The sequence below is a fragment of the Podarcis erhardii genome (genome assembly GCF_964252035.2).
Source record: "Podarcis erhardii genome assembly, chromosome: 17".
In the NCBI taxonomy this organism is placed as follows: domain Eukaryota; kingdom Metazoa; phylum Chordata; class Lepidosauria; order Squamata; family Lacertidae; genus Podarcis; species Podarcis erhardii.
In genome coordinates, this window is record NC_138515.1 from 6,939,283 (window position 1) to 6,965,262 (window position 25,980).

A 25,980-nucleotide genomic window follows, 5' to 3' on the forward strand; every position below is an offset into this window, starting at 1 on the left:
TCGTTTCGCTCCCTAACTCTTCTGCTGCCAGATCTGGGCTGTGGACTCTCCTCAGCCACATCTGTCCTGTAATTCTCGCAGTGCAGATGTTACAGGAGAGCCAGACTCTGCTGCCTTGGCTCACATCTGTTGCTGGCCTCTCCGTTGCCTTGCATCCCTTTTTTAAAAAATAAAAATAAAAATACTGTGTAATTTCTTCCATGTCCTGTGTGCTGCCTTGCTCCTTGCTTCCTGTTGCTTCCTGTTTTCTCCTTGCGTGGCCACAAGTGTCTTCTAGTTGGGGAGGAAATAAGAGCACTAACTCTGCTGACCTTGGGTCTTTGGTTGTTGTTGGGCTACAACCCCCACCCCACCCCCTCACTATCTGCTATGCTGGCTGAGGAAGATGGGAGCTTTTTTTTTTTTTGCTCTATAAGGCTGGGAAGATGGGAGTGGTTTTTTTTTTTTTGCTCTATAAGGCTCACTTTTCCCCTCCTAAAAAGTAAGGGGAAATGTGTGTGCGTCTTATGGAGCGAATTCAGGCTGCGCAGCTATCCCAGAAGCCAGAACAGCAAGAGGGATTGCTGCTTTCATTTCACAGCAATCCCTCTTGCTGTTCTGGCTTCTGAGATTCAGAATTTTTCTTCTTCTTGTTTTGCTCCTCCAAAAACAAGGTGCGTCTTGTGGTCTGGTGTGTCTTATAGAGCAAAAAATACGGTATATTGCCTTTATTCCCCATCTTTCTTCTGCTGTGGAACCTAAGGCAGCAAACGGGGTTTTTTCCAGGCGGTCTCTCATCCAGTCCCTGACCAGACTCTCCCTCGCTGAGCTTCATCGGCAAGGTGCCTGACGCAATTCCTCAGCCGCAACTCTTCCAGCTGTTGCAAACCAAGTGCCAATTTTGCGCAGCTCCACAGGAAGATGCTGTCGGGGTGGGGTGCTCCCCTGGAGCGACCGCATGCTGCTTTCTCAACTTGATTGGCAGCGTGGCCTTCAGAGGCGCAGGGAATTTGGGTCCAGCTCCGAGGAATCCCTTGACCCGCCATGTGACTCATTCCAAGAGAGACAAAGGTTGTGTGTTTTCGTCAGGGTGCTCTCAGTAAAGCAAGGCTGATTCCACTCTGTGATGGGGTAGTCAGGAACACAAAGCAGCATTTCAAGGGGGAAGGGTCCATTGGGAGGAGGGGTGAGTTGCACGAGCTCTGAAGGCTTAATTTGAAACAGGGAGAGCATGGGGTGGGGAGTGGAAATGGTGGCTCCCTCAAAGTATTCAGTGCTACTGAATTCCCTGGCCTTCAAAAATGGCTTCTGAAGGCTGATCGCCGAAGAATTGATGCTTTTGAATTATGGTGCTGGAGGAGACTCTTGAGAGTCCCATGGACTGCAAGAAGATCAAACCTATCCATTCTGAAGGAAATCAGCCCTGAATGCTCACTGGAAGGACAGATCCTGAAGCTGGATCCTGAAGCTCACTGGAAGGACAGATCCTGAAGTTGAGGCTCTAATACTTTGGCCACCTCATGAGAAGAAAAGACTCCCTGGAAAAGACCCTGATGTTGGGAAAGATGGAGGGCACAATGAGAAGGGGACGACAGAGGATGAGATGGTTGGACAGTGTTCTTGAAGCTACCAGCATGAGTTTGACCAAACTGCGGGAGGCAGTGGAAGCCTGGCGTGCTCTGGTCCATGGGGTCATGAAGAGTCGGACACAACTAAACAACAACAATATTGTGCCCCATTCCTTCAAAACTCATCCTCCCTTGGTATTGCAGTTTAGGACCAGCCCTTAAATCATGGGATCGGTGACCAGGAATTTCAGGATGGGGGGGGGGGCAATATCTAAGAACATGTTTGAATGAGATGCCTACACAGAAAGCCAGCTTTGCATCTTGGCATGACTCTGCAACTCCCTCTCTCTTTTTCATACTGTCCGTGGTGGTGAAGTGTTGCTCTACATCTTGTGCTGTTGCCTCCTGCCTCTCCCCCCCCCCTTCCCCATGTATTCTTGGTGGTGGGGTTTTATTACAGTGCATTCCTGTTATATTGGGCACACTGGATTGCTATTTGTTGTCTTGTCAGGTGGTTGAGGTAGGCGAACTTAGCCATTGCTTCTCAGGGCAAATGGTTTCTAAAAACGTTTGGCCAATGGGTTGCTCTCCATTGTAAGAATGTACCGTATAGATGGAATGTACTGTAATTTTTGTTGTTGTTGTGTTTTGGGGGGTGGTTTTTTTTTGTGTGTGTGTGTCTCCGTGTGCCTTTTTATTTTCTTACAGAGTTTTCTCCATTCTTTTGTGTTTCGTTTCTTGTTCACGACCCTTGTCTGTCGCTAGCTTCCACCCCCTCCCCTCTCTCCCTTAAGTTGCCCTTCCTCCTCCACTTCTTCCCCTTCCTCATCTGCCATCAATGGACCTCCATCCCCCAAATTCACCCGTGACCCCCTGTCTTACTGTTTGAACGAGATCAATAAGACAGTCAAACCCCGCATCACGTCCTTCCGCAGCCTCAAACGGGGGGTAAGTGGACAATTGCTCTTTGCTAAACCAGCATCGCGTGCCTCCTGCTTCCAAAGGCACCTGCCTGCCAGTCGTAGTTTTGGTGCTGAGAAGACACTTTTTAAAAAGCCAGAATCCTAGATCACCTATTCGTTTCAAAGCAGCCACTGTTTGCCAGTACACTGAATATGGAAAAAAGACATTTCATATTTGAATATCCATTGTCTGTTTCTGGTGCAGCTGGTTATCCTGCTTTCTTGACCTCAGGTCTGACATATACCTATAAAATGTCTTAAAGACAGATATTGCCCCTCCCTCTTCCATTCTGACCTATAGGGCTCCTGATACATGGATGCTTGCAAGGGCAATGAGGTCCATTGAGCTCAGATACTAGCACAAGTGACTTCAGGCGATAGCTTAGAGTGTCTGCCTGAGATTTGGGTTATTGACTTTTTAGCTGTGCCTTATTATTATTATTATTATATTTTATTTGCACAGACCCAAACAAGAACTAGTTTTAGCTCCAATGAACTGGCAGTCGTAGTCCACGCATGAATGTAGTTTCAAAGACTTGCACTTTCCAATCTTACACACCTAAAGCATTCTTATGCACGCTTCCACGAAATCATGCCAAAGCAGTAAAAGCTGGAGGAAGAGAAGGGTGTAGTTGCTGCATTTCTTAGGTACTGTGGGTTCAGGTCTCAGATAAGGTGGCTTTTACTTGAGAACTTGTTACAAGCTTAGGTGGTGGGAGAAATCGGAAGGCACCCTTCTTCCCAAAGCAAAGCCCATCAGTTCTTATCAGTCAGTTTGCACAATTCAGGCCACATTTATGCCACAAAAGCAGATGAGCAAGTGTGCTGGAAGATGACGCTTATGGAACAAATAACTCTGGTGATTTGTGCAGTTGAGTCGCATTACACTCTGTAGAAGGGAGGCAAACACACTCCCTGCCTTGCCTCTGTCACTGCCAAGCAGCCCTAGGGTAGATTGTCTTTCAGCCTTGGTGCGACTTCTTTTGTGGTCCCTTGTTTTAGAAAGACCTACGGATCATGGAATTGGAAAGGGCTCACAGCCTGCTGTGATAATCTGTAGTTGTCTAACAAGGTCATAGATGCCTTGGCTTGCTTTTCTGGCTAGATCTGATGAGGGTGCCTGTTGCCCCTCTGTTCTGACCCTTACAGTGCACAGTAGAAAATGAATGACACAAGGGTGGAAAAGAAGGCTGCTGCATTTTCACCCTGGCTGTGTGCTAAGAAGTCCCCAGTCAGGATCTAACCCTGGCCTTCACTAATTGGTCTTATGCAATCCATGCACCACTCATGCTCAAACTACACGTGTTGCTTAGTGGCGTGAGGTTTTCCCCTCCCAATTTATTTATTTGCCCTCCAAAGCTGTGTTGTAAGACGGGAGTTTGGAGTGGAAGATCATGCAGGTGGGGGAGGTGTTTGCTTGTTCCTTTCCACTTTTCCTGTCCCCAGTCACTTTCACCCCACAGGTGGTCTAGCTTACAGGTTTGCCATAAGAACTGCTGAAATAATGCTATGAAGTTCTTTGAATGCTCAAAAGCACTGTTGATTATTTCTGGTGGACCTGCCCTAGTGCCCTATACGTAGAGCTGGGTGTTGGGATGCAGTGGCAATTGGCAGGCCCCCAGCTGGCTCCAGCTCACTGGCCAGCAGCCGGGCGAACCCCGGTCCTTGGATCAGCGTATAACTGCAACTCAAGTTTCATGAAAACTTCAGAAACTGAGCACGCAAGCCAGCCGAGATAAGAACTCTTTGCAACAAAAGGGCAGATTAGAGGCTGTGTAAAGCGTATTTAGGGACGCAGGTGGTGCTGTGGGTTAAACCACAGAGCCTAGGACTTGCCGATTGGAATGTCAGCGGTTCGAATTCTCACGACGGGGTGAGCTCCCTGCTCCTGCCCACCTAGCAGTTCGAAAGCACATCAGAGTGCAAATAGGTACCGCTCTGGCGGGAAGGTAAACGGTGTTTCCGTGCGCTGCTCTGGTTCGCCAGAAGCGGCTTAGTCATGCTGGCCACATGGCCCGGAAGCTGTATGCCAGCTCCCTCGGCCAGTAAAGCGAGATGAGCTCCACAACCCCAGAGTCGGCCACGGCTGGACCTAACGGTCAGGGGTCCCTTTACCTTTTTAAAACATATTTACAGGCATTTTATTCAGCAACAGGACAAAGGAAAAACATGTCTGCTCCCCTTCGTTTCCAAGCAAACAGCATAAGCAAAAGCTATACAGAAACGCAAGTTCCCAGCAAGCTGTGCTGTGCTGGTGTGTAAACAGGCATGTGACACACAACAATCCACACATCTGTTTTAAGGTGGAATGGAATATCAATATCCGAACACTGGGTAGGGCAAGCAAGATCTGCTGCAGCAGGGCCTGTGAGGCTTTAGGGTAGGGGCCGGCAAAAATTTTTAGCCACGGGCCCGTCCACTGTCCTTCAGACCTTGTGGTGGGCCAGAGAAACGGCACTGGGGGGCTGGAAGAAGAGGCGAGGGGGTCAAGTAGTCCTCCCCACTCCCAGCTTCTGCGCTTACCTTCTCAGGGACTGCCGCTGCTGCCACCACTACTGCCGCTGCTGCTTCTCATGGGTGGGCAGAGCGAACTCATGCACTCCACTCCACTCTCTGGCCCACAGGAGTACCAGGGCAGTGGCAGCGGCACTGGAGGGAAGATGAGCAGCGCGAAAGAGCTGGCTCTGGAGATGGGCTGCTTAAAATGGCACTCATCTAGCTCAGCCCAGCCCCCTTCCTCCTCTAGGCAGGGCGGGGAGAAGCCTGGAGGTGGCGCCGAGGTGTGTGAGGGAGAGAGGGGAAAATGGAATGGCGCAGGGGGGAAATGGCGCAGCCCGAAGGAACAGAATCCCCATGCTGATCCATGGACAGTCCGCAGGCCGGATCCTGAAGGCAATTGGGCCTGATCTGACCTGCGACCTTAGTTTGCCGACTCCTGCTTTAGGCCCTGGGATCATTGCTGCCTGCAAGCTGTCTGTGGTCCTTTCTGTGCCTGGGGCTGTGCTAAATGATGTGCCCTAACCACAGATGGGCTGGACAAATTAGGTGGACAAGAGAAGAGGCAGGGGTTGGGGTCAGTAGGGCAATGCGCATAGAGGCGCCTTAAGGGCACCAATCCCATTCATGTGTGTTTCTTTTCCTGCTGCCAGACTGTGATCACGGAGGACTTTAGCCATCTGCCTCCAGAACAGAGGAGAAAAAAGCTCCAGCAGAAGATTGAAGAAAGGAATCGGGAGCTGCAGAAAGAACTCGATCAGAGGTCAGAAACCGAAAACCACCATCCTCTTCGCTTGTTAGGCTCTTAAGATGGGATTTGTGTGGTCTAAGCAGTGCTTAAAATTAGCTCTTGGCAGTTTTTAAAATATATATATATATTGAGATTTCAGTATTTGAATCTTTTCAAAATCTGTAGTTAAACTTGATAGTTAATAATGGTTTATAATATCCACGAACAATCTAGCCTTCAGTGTTACCGACACCAAGCTTAGCCCAAGCAGTTTTACTCCCTGTCTTATTGTAGTGCTTAGAATTCAGCCCTCTATATGCCTGCTCAGAAGTAAGCCCCGTTGAGTTCAAAGGGACTTACTCCCAAGTAAATACCTATAGCCTTTAATACAAAAAGGCCACTATCTCGTCGGTCTTTTCCAAACAGCCAGGCTGAAAGCACTTGACTTGGTAAAAGGCCAAAAAGTTCATTGCTTGTCGGTTGCTATCTGTCATAGGGCAGGATCCTGGCCTGACTGCATTGGCTGCCCATCAGTTTCCAGGCCCTATTCAGAGTTCTGGTTTTGACCTACAAAGCTTTAAAAGGCTCAGGGTCTCAAAGACTGCCTCTCCCCATATGAACCTAGCTGGACCCTGAGACCATCCTCTGAGGCCCTTCTTTGCGTGCCTCCCCCACGATAAGTCTGAAGGGTGGCAACATGAGAGCAGAGCCTTTTCCGCAGTGGCTCCCCATTTGTGGGATGCTCTCCCCAGGGAGGCTCGCCTAGCCGGATGAAACATTCCTTTTCTCCCATGCCTTTGGCTCATCAAACAATCCAAGGCCTTTCAAACGGCTTACTTTTGGTTAGTTTGTTACTATCAGTGCCTTTCCCCCTAGAAAAATAGGTGTCGGTACTCACCATGAAGTTGTTACAGTAAGTGCAACACTTTTAAGAGAGAGAGGGAGAGAGAGATGTGTGTGCTGGTACTGTGTACCCTTGAATAACCCCTGAAAAATAGCACTGGTTACTAGGATAATTTTTGTGTGTGTTTTTATATTGTAAACCCCCCTGTGATCCTCAGATGAAGGGTGACATAGAAAATAAATAAATAATCGTAGGGATTTTAGGGCTGTGCAAAATTTGTCGTCATTTTGCTTTTGCGTAGAAATCCTTAATCGTATGAAAGGTGATATCATGGATGCTTTTGTGGAGGGCCTTCTCGGTGGTGGCGCCTGCCCTGTGGAAGGCCCTCCCACCAGATGTCAAGGAAATAAACAACTACCTGGCTTTTAGAAGACATCTGAAGGCAGCCCTGTTTAGAGAAGTTTTTAATGTTTGATGTTTTATTGTATTTTTAATATTCAAAATTAGGAGCCGCTTAGAGTGGCTGCGGAATAAATAAATTATCATCATCATCATCATCATCATCATCATTAGATTCCTGCATTGCAGGGGATTGGACTGGATGACCCTCGGGGTCCCTCCCAACTCTACAGTTCTACGAACCATGAAAATTAATGCCGTCATAAATTTGTTTAGTCTTTTACGGTGCTGCAAGATACCGTTGTAGTTTTTTCTGCCATTTGCTGGGTCAGACTCTAGAGATCATTGTTTGAGCTTAAGCTTCCTCTGTAGATTATGCCCTTCATTTCCTTCTGACCTCGCTGCCCTGGTTTGCATGTCATGATAAGCCACAGTCTAGTGTCTTAAACAATTGTTGAATCGTGAGCCTGCCTCTCCCTTGCCATGTGGTTTCTCCCCCTGCCTGGCCCCACCCCAACCGCTCGCTGCGTCATCCAAACCCAGGCCATAGTTTGTATGTTGCAAGAAAACCATGAACAGAAAGTCAGAAATGAACCAGGGTTTGTTCTTAGCATGTTTCTGTTTTTTTGTTTGTTTGTTTTAAAAAAAAAATTATTGGTTTTCACAACATTACAAACAAACAAACAAACACATAAGACAAACAAACATAAATCATAGCCTTATTGAAAATTACACTTATTAACATTGTTAAGTGACTTCCTCACTTCCCCTTGGTTGGATTTCATTGCATATCCTTTTAACGGTTTTCCAAATTTAACTTAAACATTAACATCCTTAGATCTTCACATTATGAAATTAAACATACTAATTCATCACTTAACATAAATAAAATCCTAGGCCAATTAAGTATCTGCAAGCTGTTTTCAGTTAATTTAACTTAACATATTTAACTAAGTAATCATTAAATTTAATCCACTCTTAGTGTGTTTCTGGCTTACCGTCCATAGTTTCTTTGAAACAAACAAGCCACTGTCTAGAATCAGGTGATCCAGAAAGTCTCAGTGTGGCTTGTTTGTGCCATGCAAACTAGAGGGAAGGGGTGTGCCATGTTTGCAGGAAAAGGCATGTTCACAGTTTAAAGCATGGTGGCTTATCATGATATGCAAATGAGGACGCTGCCTATATTTAGGATTACAATCATGCACCTGATGGTGGACTCTAGCCCAGGAAAGCTATAATAGTTGTAATGCATTTGTCTTTGTGGTGCGGAAGGTTAAGAATACCTAACTGGCCCTGTTGGGTAATGCAAGGCGGCCAACCCCATGGATTCCTGATTTTATGAACCTGCTTTTTTAGAGTATCTTCACAACGCAGAACATTTTGCCCTCCTCCTTTCTTTCAGAGATGCCTTAAATAAGATGAAGGATGTTTACCAGAAGACGCCGCAGATGGGAGACCCTAATAGCCTTGAGCCAAAGATCTCTGAGACTCTGGGCAACATTGAGAGGTTGCGACTAGAAGTCCAGAAATGTGAAGTAAGGGACTGGCAGGCAAAGCGGGGGGGTTCCTTACTTGCAGGTTCCTTACTGGCACTTATATAAATCATTACCATCATCACATGTATGGCTCAGGCACGGCTGACCCGGAACTGTGTCCCAAATGTTAAGGTTTAGGCGTAATTCTATTTTTGTAGATCTGAACCGGGCAGCAATTTATTTGTCATTTATATCAGTAATCCAAGGTTAGGGAACCTCCTCATTGGGCCTACAGGGCCATTTCAAGCAAGTCACGGCCATCTGGAGCAGGTGAGAGACCTGTTTCCACCAAAAGAGGTTTGCAATTGTTCATCAGGTCTAGTGGGGCACTTCTGCAAGCTGCGCATTTGCCCTCACCATTTGATTTCAACTGTGAGGGCAAAAAAGTGTCACTCCAGCGATGGGCAGATGAGCCGTCCTGCCCACCTGCTGTATTTGGCCTACTGGAAGGGGTGGAGATATGGGCTGCCGGCCAGATCCAGTTGCCCACTTCTTCAGTAGCCCTGTAAACTGCTTCCACACCATATCCGATGTGATTCTTCTAGAGAAAGAGGCGCCGGAACTCACTGTGAACACCTCCCTTGTTCTCTTATAACAGCAATGGCGCCCATAAACAAAAGACCTGACCTTTTAACAGATTGGGGTGTGCCTAGCAAGTGTGAGACGGAGGTGATTTTGTGATTGGCTCCAGACAGTGGTAGGGTCAGGCATTTGCCCAGATTCACTGCCTGAATCCACTCTCTGCACAGAAGCCACCCAGACCAGGCCAGAGACAAAATGGGAGGGTTCTTCGCTGGTTGAATCTTCCAGGTTGAAGGGGCCAGCTGAGAGTGCCTTGACTGCGATCCCCAATTTATTGGATCTGAACTAGAGACTTCCTAGTTCAGGTTCTTCACCATCTTACAAATAGCTGCTGATATACAGCCGTACCTTGGTTTTCGAACAGAATGCGTTCCAAAAGTCCGTTGGGCTTCCAAAACATTCAGAAACCAAGATGCGGCTTCCGATTGGCTGCAGTAGCGTCTTGCAGCCAATCGGAAGCCGCATCAGATGTTCAGGTTTGCGGCGTTTGAGTTCCAAGTTGTTCATGAACTAAGCTTTTCGAAAACCGATGTACGGCTGTACATTACTGCTCATTAGATGGGACAAAAGCTGCAGCCTTGCTGTTATTCATTCCCATGACATTTGCACAGAGCAGCTTCCTGACAAGTTACACTGAGGGAGGAGGAGGAGCAATCTGTCCTTTTTTCTCCACTATTTTCTACCCTGAGCATCACAGCATCTTCAGGTAGCCCTGAGTGTTGTGTGTGGAAAGCCTGATTAGAACAGGGATGGATGAAACATTGGGGTCGGGGGGAGAGGGTCTTGTTTTCTTCAGTGGATCATTGTGGCCATCCACACGTTTTTATTCTTCAAGAAGCCACAGCAGACAGGACAGCTGTGCAAGCAGCCCAGGCACCACTGTGGGGAAGATTAGGGACGCGGGTGGCGCTGTGGTCTAAACCACTGAGCCTCTTGGGCTTGCTGATCAGAAGGTTGACAGTTCGAATCCCCACGATGGGGTGAGCTCCCATTGCTCTATCCCATCTCCTGCCAACCTAGCAGTTAGAAAGCATGCCAGTGTGAGTAGATAAATAGGTACCACTGCGACTGGAAGATAAATGGTGTTTCCATGTGCTCTGGCTTCCGTCACAGTGTTCCATTGCACCAGAAGAGGTTTAGTCATGCTGGCCACATGACCCAGAAAGCTGTCTGTGAACAAATGCTGGCTCCCTCAGCCTGAAAACAAGATGAGTGCCACAACCCCAGAGTTGCCTTTGGCTGGACTTAACCATCCAGGGGTCCTTTACCTTTTATCTGTGCAGTGAAATCCTAACTGTGTCCCTTCTTCTTCTATAGGCTTGGTTGGCAGATGCAGAGAGCAGGATGTTGAGTAACCGACCCGATAGCGTCACACGCTACAACCGCCACTTGGATCATGCAAGCGCCCTGAACAACAATAACTGCTCGCATGACAAAGACAGGTGAGAGCTGGGTTTGCAGAGCAAGGTACAGGACGTCCGGCTGCCCCCATAGCAGGTGTGGCAGGAGCCCTCTTTGTTTATGAACAGAAGATGAGCCAAGTCTCTCCAAGTCCCTGGAAGGGCTGCTTTGCTGCAGTGGCACAACTTGCTGCTTGGCAGCAAGTTGGCATGAGCTACATGGGCTGAGTTGCTCGTTGGAACGGAGCCAAGGCCTCAAAACTTCCTTGAGCTTCAAATTCATTTTTAATTACTTAATTAAGTTTCTCTACTGCCCTGTACCCGCAGGTCTCAGAGCAGTTTACAAGAGAAAATCACAATATGTAACAACACAAAATACATAATCGAAAACAGAAGCAAACCAATAACCCCCCAGGCACATTGGCTTATTATTTTTTACATTAGTTAAGGGTTCATGTGTCATGTGTTTTTCAAGTCTTTAAAAGTTGTTACACACTGCGAGTTACAATTCCCATTAATATCAGGAATTGTAAGTAACATGGTTAAAGCAGAGATCCGAATCTGAAAAAGCCAGTACAGTACAGTGGTACCTTGGTACTCAAATGGCTTGGCTCCCAAACAAATTGGCTCCCGAACGCTGCAAACCTGGAAGTGAATGTTCCGGGTTGTAAACATTTTTGGGAAGCCGAACTTCCGACGCGGCTTCCGCTTGAGTGCAGAAAGCTCCTGCAGCCAACTGGAAGCTGTGCCTTGTTTTCTTTTTGATCGGTTTCAGGAGTCAAACGGACTCCCGGAACAGATTAACTTTGAGATCCAAGGTACCACTGTACACATATTTGCAACAACCTTATCACAGGTTCTCATTAACTCTTCCACTGAAACCTAGTTTTGGGTGTATTCAGTTTGTTGCTTGACCCTCCCCACCTCCATCTAAAGAGTTAACTTCGGGGACATGAAATTGTCCCTAAGCCCTGGATGTTACAGGCTGGAGAGAGAAGCAGCAGAAAAATCAAGACACATTGTCCAGTTGCTTCTGTTCCTAGAAGCAGTGGAGACCTGGCCTGTGGCTGTGGCTGATGTCAGCTGCTTTTCTGAGGGTACTGTCCCCTTGCACCAGGCCCCGGAGTCTCTTCCTAGTCTGAGGCCTGCTGCTTTTTCCAGTGTACAGTGCAGTGCTTTTACTGGAAAGCAACCTGGAGCTCACAAAGATCAGTAGAAGAAGACAAGAACTACAGAATAAAAAATAATAAAAACCCCAGTCCTGTCCAGTCCCCAGCAGGGTGGTTGCCTGGACTCAAAATAACCCATGTTGTCAGAAGAAAGCAGCAAAGCCCTCTGCACATGCAGGAAAATGGTTTAAAATAGTGGGGCCATGAGAACAAAAGGTGAATGGGTCACACTTCTATGCAAAACATGAGTGCCACTGCATTTCAGGGGGTTGGACTAGATCAGTGTTTCCCAGCCTTGGGTCTCCAGCTGTTTTTGGACTCCCATCATACTTAGCGAGCAAGACCAGTGGTCAGGGATGATGGGAAGTGTAGTCCAAAAACAGCTAGAGACCAAAGGTTGGGAAACACTGGACTAGATGACCCTTGGTATCCCTTCCAATTCTACGATTCCATGACCCATTCACAGAAGTCAGTTGGTGGTTACTTGCAAATATAACCATCTCCTATTTGATGTTCATTTAAGATACAAATTTTCTCAGAGCTTAAATGGACAATGACCCCTTGGGGAAAGTGGCTTGGCTCACTTGCGTGAGCTGCACATTATCCTCTGTAGAGTGCATCTGCTTTATTGGTGCATTGTGAGCCCGAATTGAATAGGTAGATTTGTGTAGGTTAGCAGCTGGATCGTCCTCTACCTTTTGGGCCAGGGAAGGGATTGTTTGCTTTTTGGTAAGGAGAACATTTCTTTTTCTCTCCCTTCCGATTCTTTTGTTTTTCTCCCACCTCCATCCCATTAACTGGTACTGACCCTCCTGGCTCTTGATCAGATTCAGTAATTGCCGCTTGCGGTGCAGCATAAATACGGAGGTCCTGAATATCAGAGGGAAGCATTTGTCTAAGGAAAGCTTTGCAGGAGAGCCCAGCAGCCCTGGTTCCTTGACTTGCTTTGATCCCAGTGCTGGAGAGAGAACCAGCTTCACTCTTTTCTCCCTTCCCCTTGCAGCCTCAACACCACGCACTCCGATGAGAACCAGGACACACTCAACCAGCCCATCTACACCGAGTTTGATGACGACTTTGAGGAGGAGTTGACGTCTCCCATAGGCACCTGTGTGGCTCTCTATCAGTTTGAAGGTACCTACTCAGCAATATTGCCCAGTTACTATATTTGCAAAGGGACGCGGGTGGCACTGTGGGTTAAACCACAGAGCCTAGGGCTTGCCGATCAGAAGGTCGGCGGTTCGAATCCCCGCAACGGGGTGAGCTCCCGTTGCTCAGTCCCTGCTCCTGCCAACCTAGCAGTTCGAAAGCATGTCAAAGTGCAAGTAGATAAATAGGCACCACTCCGGTGGGAAGGTAAACGGCGTTTCCGTGCGCTGCTCTGGTTTCCCAGGAGTGGCTTAGTCATGCTGGCCACATGACCCGGAAGCTGTATGCCGGCTCATTCGGCCAATAAAGCAAGATGAGCGCCGCAACCCCAGAGTCGGTCACGACTGGACCTAATGGTCAGGGGTCCCTTTACCTTTACCTTACTATATTTGCAAGCAACAGACCTGCTTTTGGACTGTGCTGTTTGGAATGTGCTATTTCACCCTGCTAACTTGGCAGTGCCAACTTGTGAAGGATGCAGTGGCCAGGCCAGGCTCCTTTTGGCCTATATGACTTCGCCTAAGAAAGAGACCCAGTCTTATTCTCTTCCTGCCCTGCCAACAGTTTTCTAACAAAAAGTAGTGTCCTGTATCTGGAAAATGTGATTCCTCATCATATAAGTTACAGATAAAGCAAAGGTAGGCATGGTGCCTTGAAGTGGGGGAGGAACCCAAGAGCCACAAAATTTACACTGCACAAATCCCCGCAAATTGTTTTATTTGTAAAGCAGGCGCAAAATGGTCCAGTTTGCACAATTGTTTCATTGGGGCTTCTACCACTGCGCACTTTCACTCCTCAAAATAATAATAATAATAATAATTTATTATTTATACCCCGCCCATCTAGCTGGGTTTCCCCAGCCGCTCTGGGCGGCTCCCAACAGAATATTAAAAACACGATAAAACATCAAACATTAAAATCTTCCCTAAAGAGGGCTGCCTTCTGGTGTCCTCCAAAAGTCAGATAGTTGTTTATTTCCTTGACATCTGCTGGGAGGGCGATCCACAGGGTGGGTGCCACCACCAAGAAGGCCCTCTGCCTGGTTCCCTGTAACCTCACTTCTTGCAGTGAGGGAACCGCCAGAAGGTCCTTGGGGCTGGACTTCAGTGTCCAGGCTGAACAATGGGGGGTGGAGACGCTCCTTCAGGTATACTTCCATTTGGCAACTGCTCTGGCTTCTTGCAATTTCAGATGGCATTGCCCACACTTAAAACATACACATCTCGCTCAGATAGGAGGCCACTGGGAGCCTCGAGGCAAAGGGGCTGCTCAGGCCTTTATCTGCTTAGCTCCAGCAGTACTGCAGTCTCAGAAGCCCCCCAGACAGGGGAACCTGTGCTTCTCCGGATGTTGCTCAACTCCAGCCACAGCTAGGGATGATGGTCCTTGCAGACAGGCAAGGTCTGGAGGGCCACAGGATCCCTTCTCTTGCAATGAATTCTTCCCCTACACTTCCTTAGCTTATTTCTGTAGCAAGTTGGATGGTGGCATAGGCAACTTGGCTATGGGAACAGGATGCCTCTGGTCTGATCCAGCAGGGACCGGCTGTACATTCCTATGGGGAACATTTTTTAAAGTGCAGTAGTCCTGTCACAGGACGCTAATGACTCATCCAAGATGGCAAAGCTCACCCCATACAGTCTTTCTGGGGCTATGGAGGGGTTGCTACAGCTGTTTCCCTGCTGATGTCCTGGCTGGGGACACCGGTCAAGTATCCCAGCCGCATGGGCTAAGTAGGCGAAGGTAAACCAACCTAAATAAAGTCAATCTTAACTTATATAAGGGCTGTGGAAACCACTGCTGCTTTTAATTTGTCTCGGACAGAGGTTGGTAAAGTCCTGGCTTCTTCTTTTCACATCCACCCCATGTTCCAAGCTTGCTGTGGTTGTCACTGGGTTGTACATCTCCTGCTACAGTTCTACTTTTGAGTGCAGGTGGCGCTGTGATCTAAACCACTGAGCCTCTTGAGCTTGCCGATCAGAAGGTCGGCGGTTCAAATCCCCATGATGGAGTGAGTTCTCATTGCTCTGTCCCAGCTCCTGCCAACCTAGCAGTCTGAAAGCACACCAGTGCAAGTAGATAAATAGGTACTGCTGTGGCGGGAAGGTAAACAGCGTTTCCGTGCACTCTGGTTTCCGTCACGGTGTCCTGTTGCGCCAGATGCGGTTTAGTCATGCTGGCCACATGACCCGGAAAGCTGTCTGTGGACAAACACTGGCTCCCTCAGCCTGAAAGCGAGTTGAGCGCCACAACCCCATAGTCGCCTTTGACTGGACTTAACCATCCAGGGGTCCTTTACCTTTTCTTTTCTTTTTACTTTTGGGTTATTTCTTAGGTTTCTGCTCACTTGCCGGCTTGCTTGCTCTCCCCCCACCCCACCCCACCCCACCCCCTCCACTCCAGGTTCCAGTGAAGGTACGATCTCCATGCTGGAGGGCGAAGAGCTTGGCTTGATGGAGGAGGACAAGGGTGACGGGTGGACCCGTGTGCGGCGAAGCAAAGGGGGCGAGGGGTACGTCCCCACTTCCTACCTGCGGGTCAACCTCAACTGAGTGCCGAGTTGGCCGTGGTACGAGGCCTGCGGCTTGGAGACTTCCGAGTCAACAGCAGGGCGCGTGTGGAAGAGAGGTGCAGTGTTTCAGCTGACTGAGGGGAAGGACGGTGCAATGCCTGCTGCGGGTGACCCCGTCCGGGAAGGAAGGTCACACCAAATCACCACTGCAGAAACTGGGGGAGGCGACTTTGCTTGCCTGAAGAGAAGAAATGATGGCTGCAGCCCGCTCAAAATTTTGGATAAGAGCCATGGGGGAGAGGGGTGGAATTGGTCTCCATGCTAATAATGTGCCCCCAACCAGTAATTTCCCTTTCCCTCCCTCCCCGCCATGCCTTTGGAGGCAAGCCTAGCTACACTACATCCCTTGAAAAACATTCTCTAGAAGGAACGGATCGAAACGTACCGCTTGCTTGCTCCTCTAGCAATGTTGAGGTTTTGCATAAAGGATGCGGATGCCTCGCTTCCCGCCTGTAGCCCTGGGTGGGTCTCCCATCGTGTAAGCGCAATTGGTGTGGCATGCGCGCGGGGGGGGGGGGGGGGCGTTGCTTCCTCTCTCCCAGCTGCCCTGGGCAAAATGGGCCCGCCTTCTCATGGGGGCGAGGTGGCAGCCATCCCCCTCAGTAGGGCTGGTCGGAGCAGAGCTCTCTCTAAGGAATCAGTAGCTGCTTTGCACTGCAAGTCATTAGACTCTGTGTGTTTGTTTGTGTGTATGTATGTGTGTGTACCAGTGAGAAGGGAGCCGGATTGAAAGGAAGCCTTTAACTTGCACCCTCATGCCACTGTGCCTGCCATTGGCTTTCTGGGGTAGGGTGGAGGGAGAACCGGGTTGTGAATAGCTGCTTGGCAAGGCAGTCGGCTGCTATCGCTGCGTAAGGTGTGAGCACCGCCACCTCTGCTCGGAAGGCAGGCCAAATGCCACAGCTGCATCAAACCACACCCAGCTCCTCTTTCCTTGAAATGCACTTTATTTTTCCTGGATTGATTGGCCTGGCCCCTTCAGCCATTCAGAAGTGCCTGCTCCCTGGAGTCACTACCCTGAACCCTGAACTTTGCCATTGGGGACAGCCACCAATTACTTCCTGCCCCCCAGATCTGTGGACTTTCGTGTGGCTTTGTTTTTAGGAAACAAAACAAAAAGAGGACTCTTAACATATTAGCCTTTTTATACAGTGACCAATTTATTTTACCACTCAGTTTAGCTTCTTACTCACATAATCGGAAAAATGTCCCTGGCTCTTAACCCTGGTTCCCCCATAAAGCATGGAGGGGTAAGGGGATTTGGGGGGGGGGCGAGCCACACTCTCTCTTGAGATGTAGAATGTATTTGCTGGTGCCTTTTTACACTTTATGTAAATAGCAGACAAAATTTAGCCTGTGCAGTTGACTGTTGGTTTCTCTGGCCTCCCAAGTGCGGGTTTTTTAAGAAGTTTATAAAAATGCTAGATGGCTGTGTATGTCGATCATTTGGGAGCGGACTACCCCCTGTCCCTATTTATCACAAAGACCCCCTGCCAACCAAACTTTCTGTCCCCTCTTTATCATAAGCTGCCTCTATGGCTTGTAAGCAAAGCATACATGACATAGATGGCAGCAAAATATGAAACGGCACTTGGCAAAGCGAGGGTGTTAGGAGACCCGGGGCCCTTCAGCCCTCAGCCGGCAGCCCCCCAGGATTAGGTTATGGGGGTTACTGGAAGACCACCGTTTCCCAATTTCTACAGCAGAGCTGAGGTGAGATGGAGGAGTTTTATAAGTTGAGGGTTTGGGGGCATGCTCAACTGCTTAAGATTAATTACATCTAATTCTAGAAAGAACAGTGCCTCCTTTAATTTTGGAGTGGGGAGACACCTTCCAGCATCAGTATTGGGCAAATGCCACTAATCAGGCGCAGTTAGCTTAGAGAGCTTAAATACATCTGCAGTTAAGTTTCAACAGCCTCGGTCCAAACAACAACACAGATACCTATAAGCATGTGCTGAAACAGAAGGGGTGTGTAAAATGTAACTTCCTGGGTTCTAAAACCACGCCAGTAATCCCAGATTTCCCCATCTGTAGCATTCTTAATCGGCATTCAAACTTAGAGTAGGATGGGAACAGAATGCTTCCACCACCACATCGTAACAAAGGCCTTTGACTGCTTTCTACCTGTTCGGTCCCCAGCAGAGGCTGCCTGTATTCTCAAAGACCGGGAGAGACACCAGTGGCCTCGGGCAGCATAGAAAGACGACCATTTGTTTCCTAGAAGGAACATCTATCTCACCGAAAAGTCTCGGCTCCTTGCAAACGCTGCTGTCTGCGCCTTCCAGTCCCGGAAGTTTCTCATAGCAGCAGCAGCAGCAGCAGATGCTTCTTCCTTTGGCTTCTTGACCAATTGCTCTTTGCCGTTCCCTGCGTGCATCCCAGCTGGTGTGTCAGGAGTGCAAAACTCTTAGTCCCGTTCATTCCAATTTCTGGGAAAGGACAGTCAGGATCTGTTCAAATTTCTTGTGCCTCTCCACCCGGTCCACATCGGCTCCTCTGCTGCCCCAGAATAAGCGGAGGGAAAACTCAGTCTGGAATGCTTCCAGGAGTTCTGGAGTACCTTGGAACCCTGGAGAAGGGATAAAAAACAGCCGTGAGGCTCCAGCAGTTCTCTGTGGGGAGTGAAAGAGTTACACGTACGTCAGACACCAGGCTTGCCCACAATAGAGGTGGCTCAAGGTGTGAAGTTGCACATTATAAGCTTAGAGAGAAGCAGTTCCAGGACATAACAAAACAGCCGTTTGAGCAGTGCTGGCTTAACGGAAAGGCTCAGCACAAAATTCTTTAGATGCCACAATGCCAGGTAGAAGAAAGGGCAGCCCCTCTGGGCCACAGTGGCGCTCTTGTGGATCAGCTTAAACACACATGCATGAAAACATTAAGGCAGCATGAAAAGGAATGCCTCTCTGCAAGCCTCTGCTTGAGGCACCAGGTGTTGTCTGTGCAGAATTCAGATCCTGAGCAAAGCAGATTATGGTGTTATCACAAGCAACACAAGCCACAGTGGACATATGCGGCATGTCCCAAATTTAACCCCCCCGGGCTTCAGGGAAAGGAACTAACAGGCTACTCAAGTAGTTCTACAAGACATGATCTCCTGTGGGTTGGTTCTTGCTATCTAGCTTTTTTATTGGAAAGGCAGCAGAAAAGCTGGCTGGAGAGAGTGTTTGCCCGGGGCTAAGACAAGCTGACACAGAAGAAAATAATGGATGTGCAGAAGCCTTCGCTGCCTGGAATAAAATGTAGGCTAGGGAAGGTCTTGGCACAAGTTGCATATGCGCCTGAGAGGCCTCGCTTTGAGGATCCCCTTGCGTGTTTTTGTGATGTGCAAACTAAACCTCTAGACAGACTTCCAAAAAAATCTCGCTGCACATTTTCAGCACCAACGTGGCTACAGGACTTGACTGAGGACACCCAACAGTCTCTTGCTTGAATGGGGGGGGGTGTCAAACAGGGCATGCATCTGCACATGAACACATGGCATTTACGGAGGGAACGGCAATGTTTCAGCCACTCCGTAGGACAGAAGGAGGCGCCGCCCATGGCAAGAGCAAGGCTGGACCTAGGAATCCATGCTGCAGAACTTGGCTGGCAGGCAAAACACAGTCCAGCAACAGTAGCAGCAGCAGCCCCTTTTGCTGTGGCAAAAGTCAGCGATGGAACGGCTGCCCGCCAGATTTCGATTTAGAAAGCCCAGGTTCCAACCCCTACACAGCCACGACACTCACATTGCCCCTGGATGCATCTGTCTATTTCTGCAGCCCAGCCAACTTCGTTTCCTTAACTTTTATTTTTCGGCTTCTGAAAATCTCTACAACAAACAATCCCCATGTACTCCACCCGCCAAGAAACGTTCCATGCATATGCAGTTGTAAATGTTTGAGAGAATAAAATGTAAGTCTCTCATATACAGTTGTACCTCGGGTTACATATGCTTCAGGTTACAGACCCCGCTAACCCAGAAATAGTGTTTCAGGTTAAGAACTTTGCTTCAGGATGAGAACAGAAATCATGCTCCGGCGGCGCGGCAGCAGCAGGAGGCCCCATTAGCTAAAGTGGTGCTTCAGGTTAAGAACAGTTTCAGGTTAAGTACGGACCTCCGGAACGAATTAAGTACTTAACCCAAGGTACCACTGTACCCTCACCTGAGCACAAAATGAGACTGTAAAGGGATGAAGCAGCCAACCTCTGGCCAGGCTTGGGCTCATCAGTACTGTCAAGAGCTACCCTACCTTGGAGCTTTGCTTCAGCACTGATTCGGTAGGCACTGGCATTGGTGGCCATGAACCGAGCTGCTTCCAGTGTCCGCAGAAGAGCATCACAGGTCTCCTCATTGCTACCCCAGACTTCTTCTCCTTCCATAAGGCAGAGGAGGGGCAGGATGTGGGGAACTGCAACCTCCTTCAGGGTGGGGACTGAATTCCCTGTGGGGGAGAAGCACAAATCACTTTGTAATTAAATTATTTTTTTAAAAAAAAGAAAAATGGAAGGGGCCACAACTAGAAGAGCCCATGCCTTGCAGGCAAAAGTCCTGTGTTCGATTCCTGACATCTCTAGTTAAAAGGACCCCAGGAGCCTTTTTCTAATGGGAAAGACCTTAAGGAGTTGCCATCAGTCATAGCAGTCAGCGCTGGCTAAAAGGCTGACTTGTGCAAATTCTCAAAAATGCTGCTTCAATTGAGGGCTCAATAAATTAATAATGCTTTTTTAAAAACAAAAAATGGGAGCTTCAAGGAGACAGTAGGAGAGCAACAGTATATTAGATGCAAGTATATAGGAAGGATGAATTTTTTCTCCAAGAGTCTGTGCGCCTATTCATCTGGGTGTCATCCAACTGCAAGAGGAGCCTATAGAGTGGTCCCCAGCCAGAGGCAAGGTACCATATTTTTCGCTCTATAGGACGCACCTTGTTTTAGAGGGGGAGAACAAGGGGGAAAAAAATTCTCCCCCTCTCTGCTCAGCGCCCCTTCAGCGAAGCGGCAGGAGAAACGGAGCCCCTTCCATTTCTCCTCCCGCTTGGCTGAAGGGGCGCTGCGCAGCTCTCCCTCTCTGCTGAAGCCAGGAGAGCAAGACTCTCCTGGCTTCAGCGAAAGGAACCTGAAGCCTGTGGAGCACAGCTGCGCTCCGAAGGCTTCAGGCGGCTATCCCTGAAGCCTGGAGAGCGAGAGGGGTCGGAAAGCGAAAGCAATGCGAAGCCTCCGGAGCGCGGAGGGAGCACTCCCTCTGCCCTTCGGAGGCTTCGCATTGCTATCGCTGAAGCCAAGGAGCCTGCATTCGCTCCATAGGACGCACACACATTTCCCCTTCATTTTTAGAGGGGAAAAGTGCGTCCTATAAAGCGAAAAATACGGTAGTTGCCTCCATCCACACCTACTTCCAAGATGAGGAGGCGGCAATGGGTTCACATCGCCCCCAGCTCACCCTGCACAGGCTTTTTCTTCCTGGGCCGCCATGTAAATGGGGCTGTAGCCAAACACCGCCTTCTGCATTTTGAGAAGCGGGTACAAAAGTGACCTGACCTTGAGATGGGGGGCAGGGGGGGCTGCAATGACAAGCCAAGAGCTGCCATAGTGTTTAGTACCAAAGCATGGAAACGGAAGGTTCCAGAAGGGTACCAAATGGTTTTTAATAGGTCCCTTCCAACTCTACAATTCTATGGTTCTAGCAAAGCCCTTCCTGTGAACTGTGGCACAGGCAGAAGATCCAAACATCATAGCCTCCCATGTGGAGGCCACAAAAATAAACGTCTGTGGGGCTGTACACCGTGCGACAGCTGCAAACTGCAACTAGGTTCAAGCATGTGGAAAGGGAGCCATAGAACAATGTCATCATGTAGACACCATGTTCTGCATCCTCAAGGCCTGCCTCCGTCAAAATGGCTAAGAGGCCTCACCTTCAGCCCGGTTCAGGCACCCCATGAGAGGCTTCAACATCTTCTCAAAAGTGATGGCGCTCTGCGTGTGGTTCTGGCGCAGGTGCCTCCATGTTTGTTCCAGTCGTGTGATCTGTAGAGGGAGAAGCAGAGTCAAGCTTACTGGACCAGCTACCAGCACAGACTTCTGTGTCACAAAAGACCTGGGCGATTGGCCTGGTAAGGTTTTAAAAAAACCCCACAGAGCTCTGTTGAGGATATACAGCGGGGGTCAGCAACCTTTTTCAGCCGTGGGCCAGTCCACCATCCCTCAGACCATGTGTGGGGGGCGGACTATATTTTTGGGGGGGATGAACGAATTCCTATGCCCCACAAATAACCCAGAGATGCATTTTAAATAAAAACACATATTCTACTCATGTAAAAGCACGCTGATTCCCGGACTGTCCGTGGGCCGGATTGAGAAGGCGATTGGGCCGCATCCAGCCCAAGGGCCTTACGTTGCCTACCCCTGATATACAGGATGGAAATGTGTTAAATCCACACAAGGGGGTTAATAAGTCTGTATGCAAGCTTCTGCATAACACCCAGGGCTGCTTTTATATTCACACCCCGTGGTTGGGCAAATTCAAATTCAATCCCTTTCACTGGCATTAATCTGCACATTTTTTTCTGAGCCCGAAACCTCTTGGCCTTGAATGGCAAGTTCAGGACCAAAATAAGGGCCGGCATTATCAGCACGTGCAGACTTACTGAGGTATAAATTTGTACATGCCACGAGCAGGGACTTTTTAATGAAACGTCAGAAGAATTCAAGAAGGATGTTGACAACTGGGATGAAGTCTCCCAATTCTGAGGAAACATGGCTCAGTTAAAATACCCACACACTCATCATGTTCTAAAGCACATTACAGTGGTACCTCTGGTTACGTACTTAATTCGTTCCAGAGGTCCGTTCTTAACCTGAAACTGTTCTTAACCAGAAGCACCACTTTAGCTAATGGGGCTTCCTGCTGCTGCCGCGCCGCAAGAGCACGATTTCTGTTCTCATCCTGAAGCAAAGTTCTTAACCCAAGGTATTATTTCTGGGTTAGTGGAGTCTGTATTAACCTGAAGCGCATGTAACCCGAGATACCACTGTACACCCTTCAGTCAGGCCCAGAAACTTGATACTTGTTTTTCAGATGAAAGTGGTTTGAGGGGAGGAGAGATCACGACAGCCATCTAACAGCAAGTCAGGCCCCCACAACACACAAAGTGCGAGCAGGGCTGGCTTTTCTGAAGGGTCACGCTTGTCTGTGGCCCACTACACAATCCTTCTGGGCAAACAGCTGCTCCACAGCCTTGGCTTTCCATCCCCTGCAGCAGATCTCGTGACCAGAGTGTTGGCAAATGCCTTACTGTTCATTTCACTCCCCTACTCATCTCTCACCTGTGGCAGCTGCAAGGCTTTCATCACAGCAGAGAGGGCAAAGAGGTCCCCCGCTGACTTCCACAGCTCCACCGCCAGCTGAATGATCTTCTGCAGAATGGCCGCCCGCTCAGCTGGGGACCCTGTGCAGCCTAGGATGTCCACAGCGATGCCCAGAGCGATGAGGTGGTGCCTGAGGGTTGGCAAAGGGGGAATCTTGAGTGGACAGACAGGGGTCGCTGCTGCCCTCAAAACAAACACAGTCCTAGAGTACCATTTTCTATGGCATCTGGGCTCTCGCCCAGAAGCAATGACAGATTAATTAGTGTTTTATTTTGTCCTTCCATGACATCACCACGAGAGGGTGCTGCGCCACAGAAAATGGATATGGAAAATCACTGAAAGGGTCCTCCCATCTTAAAGGTAAAGGTACCCCTAACCGCTAGGTCCAGTCACGGACGACTCTGAGGTTGCACACTCATCTCGCTCTATAGGCCAAGGGAGCCAGCGTTTGTCCGCAGACAGCTTCCAAGTCATGTGGCCAGCATGACTAAGCCACTTCTGGCGAACCAGAGCAGCGCACGGAAACGCCGTTTACCTTCCCGCCGGAGTGGTACCTATTTATCTACTTGCACTTTGACATGCTTTCGAACTGCTAGGTGGGCAGGAGCAGGAATCGAGCAACGGGAACTCACCCCATCACAGGGATTCGAACCGCCAACCTACCAATCGGCAAGCCCTAGGCTCAGTGGTTTAGACCACAGCGCCACCCGCGTCCCTTACTCCCATCTTAGCCAATACTAAATGTGTTTGAATATACCCATAATTCAGGAAATTCTTAATCCCATCACCTACCAGCAGAAGAGCAGAATTTTATGCTACTGCTGAGTGATCAAGTAACATCACAATCACATTATATCACAAACCCTTGCAAACACAGGAGCGAATTCTTGGGGGCTGAGGTCCCTTTGACCCCCCCCCATAAAATATTTGAGGAGGTTGCCCCCCACCAATGTTGATGGGCATTGCCACTCAAATGGTGTGTGTGCACATCATGTGATTATGTGGGGTGGGGCTTACCTCCCCCCCCCAAAAAAATATTTTATTCAAGTTGGCACCCCTGCTTGCAAGGTAGGCAAGTAGGATTATTCCCCTATTGCAGCTGTGGGGCTGACATTGAGAGAGTCTGCCTAAGACACTGCGTGAACTCAGAACAGGCACACCCCCAAATCCTTAGCCTCTTAGCCACTCCACCGTATCAAAAAGCTGTAGCATAAATTTTAATAAGTAAACATTCCAAACTCAGGAGCACAGCAGCAGTTTTGTGGTAGGGAGAGGGCTTGAGGCCTTTCTGACAACCGCTCCAATTTCAATACCACACCTTGAGTCTCCCACCACAAATGTTTCAACTCTCAAGGCTTTGAATTTTGCAGGTGTGATTTCTAGTCTTGGGGGAAACACTCAGGTTTTCAGATTAGCCAGAATCTCATCACAGCCCAGGTGTGAAACTCAACATGGTGCATACAGAGGTTTGGGCTGCTGTTTGCTGCTCAGACTATTAAAGTGAATACAGTCAACCAGTTGCCAAGCGGTAACCTCTCACCGAGTAGTTACAAGATCACAGTGCTAAGTTAGCTATTTATTTGGAGCTCTGTCTGGCCAGAGGCTGGGTGACTCCCCGTAAAAACCCTCCTGTTGGATTTTCCCTTGCTGGATTTCACACTCGAACATGTTTCCACTTGGCAAACAGCTCTGCATACTCATCTCAAGCCCTAGAAGGAGGAAAAATGCAGCCAACACACACAAAAGTATTTCAGGGCCCCATGAACACTCAGCCGAGGAAAATTCTTTTCCGCCTCCCAATACATTCATTAGCAAAGTTTACAATTTCCATACTGACTTGGTTGCCCCCTCCGCACCCGCGCTCTCTCTCTCTCTCTCATACACACAAACACACAGAGCAATTGCATGAGCCACAAGCAACCAACTCCTGGGGGAGCTGTGGTCATCTTAGGAATGCCACCCTCCCCTCTTGTAGGGTCTGTCCCATTAAAGGTAAAGGGTAAAGGGACCCCTGACCATTAGGTCCAGTCATGGACGACTCTGGGGTTGCAGCGCTCATCTCGCTTTACTGGCCGAGGGAGCCGGCATACAGCTTCCGGGTCATGTGGCCAGCATGACTAAGCTGCTTCAAGCGAACCAGAGCATCGCACGGAAACTCCGTTTACCTTCCCACCAGAGTGGTACCTATTTATCTACTTCCACTTTGACGTGCTTTCGAACTGCTAGGTTGGCAGGAGTAGGGACCAAGCAACGGGAGCTCACCCTGTCACGGGGATTCGAACTACTGACCTTCTGATCGGCAAGCCCTAGGCTCTGTGGTTTAGCCCACAGCGCCACCCGCGTCTGCTCCATTGCCCACTCCCAAATGTCAATACCTTTCCAGCAGGTCTTTCCGCAGCTGATGCCCTTGAGGGAGGGTTATAAGTTCCAGACCTGAGCTGACCCCCATCGCCCGCCGCTGCTCCTTGGACACTCCAATGATTCTGGCAACCTGAAGAATAGAGGAGCACATTTTGGGAAAAGGGTGAGGAACTTGAGGCAGCCAATGGCCTCCCTCCCTCCATTCCGCTCCCCAGGCCGGTTTCCCTTGTGGGCTGCCACAGATATTGTGCTTCCCACCTGAGGTAAGCAAGCACAAAAATCCGCTTTCTGTGACTGGAGTTGCACAAAGAGAAGTGTTCAGGTGGGCACCCAAGAACTAAACGCGAACACAATGTGGTAGTAAAATCATCATTTTTGGGACCCAGCGTGTGAGAACCTTCCCTGGTACATTAGAGTGAGGAGGGATCAGGCATTTTAGGAATCAGAACATTTCTTTGAGTGTTGCACTATGTAGGAATGCAAAAATGCAACCCACATGCATTTTTTTTCCCATTTAAAAACGAGTCAGCCTTCCCCACATTACTTCCACACAGCTCCAATCTCATGACTCTCCATTGCCTTCATAAGGCTTTTAAAAACTTCACAATGAATCTCTGGCTTAAAAGCAAACCTATCTCTTCTGACTGAGGCAGCTTTATTTTGTTAAACAAAATTAAAACAGTGCCTTAAATAGCATGTGTGCGAGAATAAGCAAGAGGGCTGAAGGAAGGGAAATCTTTGCTCCAAAGCTTTCTGCTCCGAGATTTATTCATTGATTTTTAAAGAAAAGTAAAACTCCACCTTGTCCTGTTTAGTTCTCAGGGCAACACCATGCATCTCTCTCTCTCTGTCTTGAGATGTACTAAAGACAAAGGTTACCTACCT

General features: G+C 48.8%; 2 protein-coding genes across 4 annotated transcripts in view; one reads left to right on the forward strand and one right to left on the reverse strand.

Moving 5' to 3' along the window:
* Positions 1-16,815, forward strand: part of TRIP10 (thyroid hormone receptor interactor 10) — an 84,825-nt gene extending 68,010 nt beyond the window's left edge. Inside the window, exons 10-15 of one of the 2 annotated variants that reach the window (XM_081845166.1) lie at positions 2,313-2,495; positions 5,659-5,768; positions 8,381-8,513; positions 10,413-10,537; positions 12,668-12,798; positions 15,217-16,815. In XM_081845166.1, coding sequence (XP_081701292.1) covers positions 2,313-2,495; positions 5,659-5,768; positions 8,381-8,513; positions 10,413-10,537; positions 12,668-12,798; positions 15,217-15,365 — 831 coding nt within the window. In that variant the 3' untranslated portion in view covers positions 15,366-16,815. The remainder of the gene's footprint in view (positions 1-2,312; positions 2,496-5,658; positions 5,769-8,380; positions 8,514-10,412; positions 10,538-12,667; positions 12,799-15,216) is intronic. The other variant, XM_081845167.1, reaches the window with a different exon arrangement.
* Positions 16,525-25,980, reverse strand: part of SH2D3A (SH2 domain containing 3A) — a 32,524-nt gene continuing 23,068 nt past the window's right edge. For both annotated transcript variants that reach the window (XM_081845138.1, XM_081845137.1), the window contains 5 exons: positions 25,110-25,225; positions 22,693-22,864; positions 21,282-21,393; positions 19,621-19,812; positions 16,525-17,957 (listed from right to left, as the gene is read on the reverse strand). In XM_081845138.1, coding sequence (XP_081701264.1) covers positions 17,806-17,957; positions 19,621-19,812; positions 21,282-21,393; positions 22,693-22,864; positions 25,110-25,225 — 744 coding nt within the window. In that variant the 3' untranslated portion in view covers positions 16,525-17,805. The remainder of the gene's footprint in view (positions 17,958-19,620; positions 19,813-21,281; positions 21,394-22,692; positions 22,865-25,109; positions 25,226-25,980) is intronic.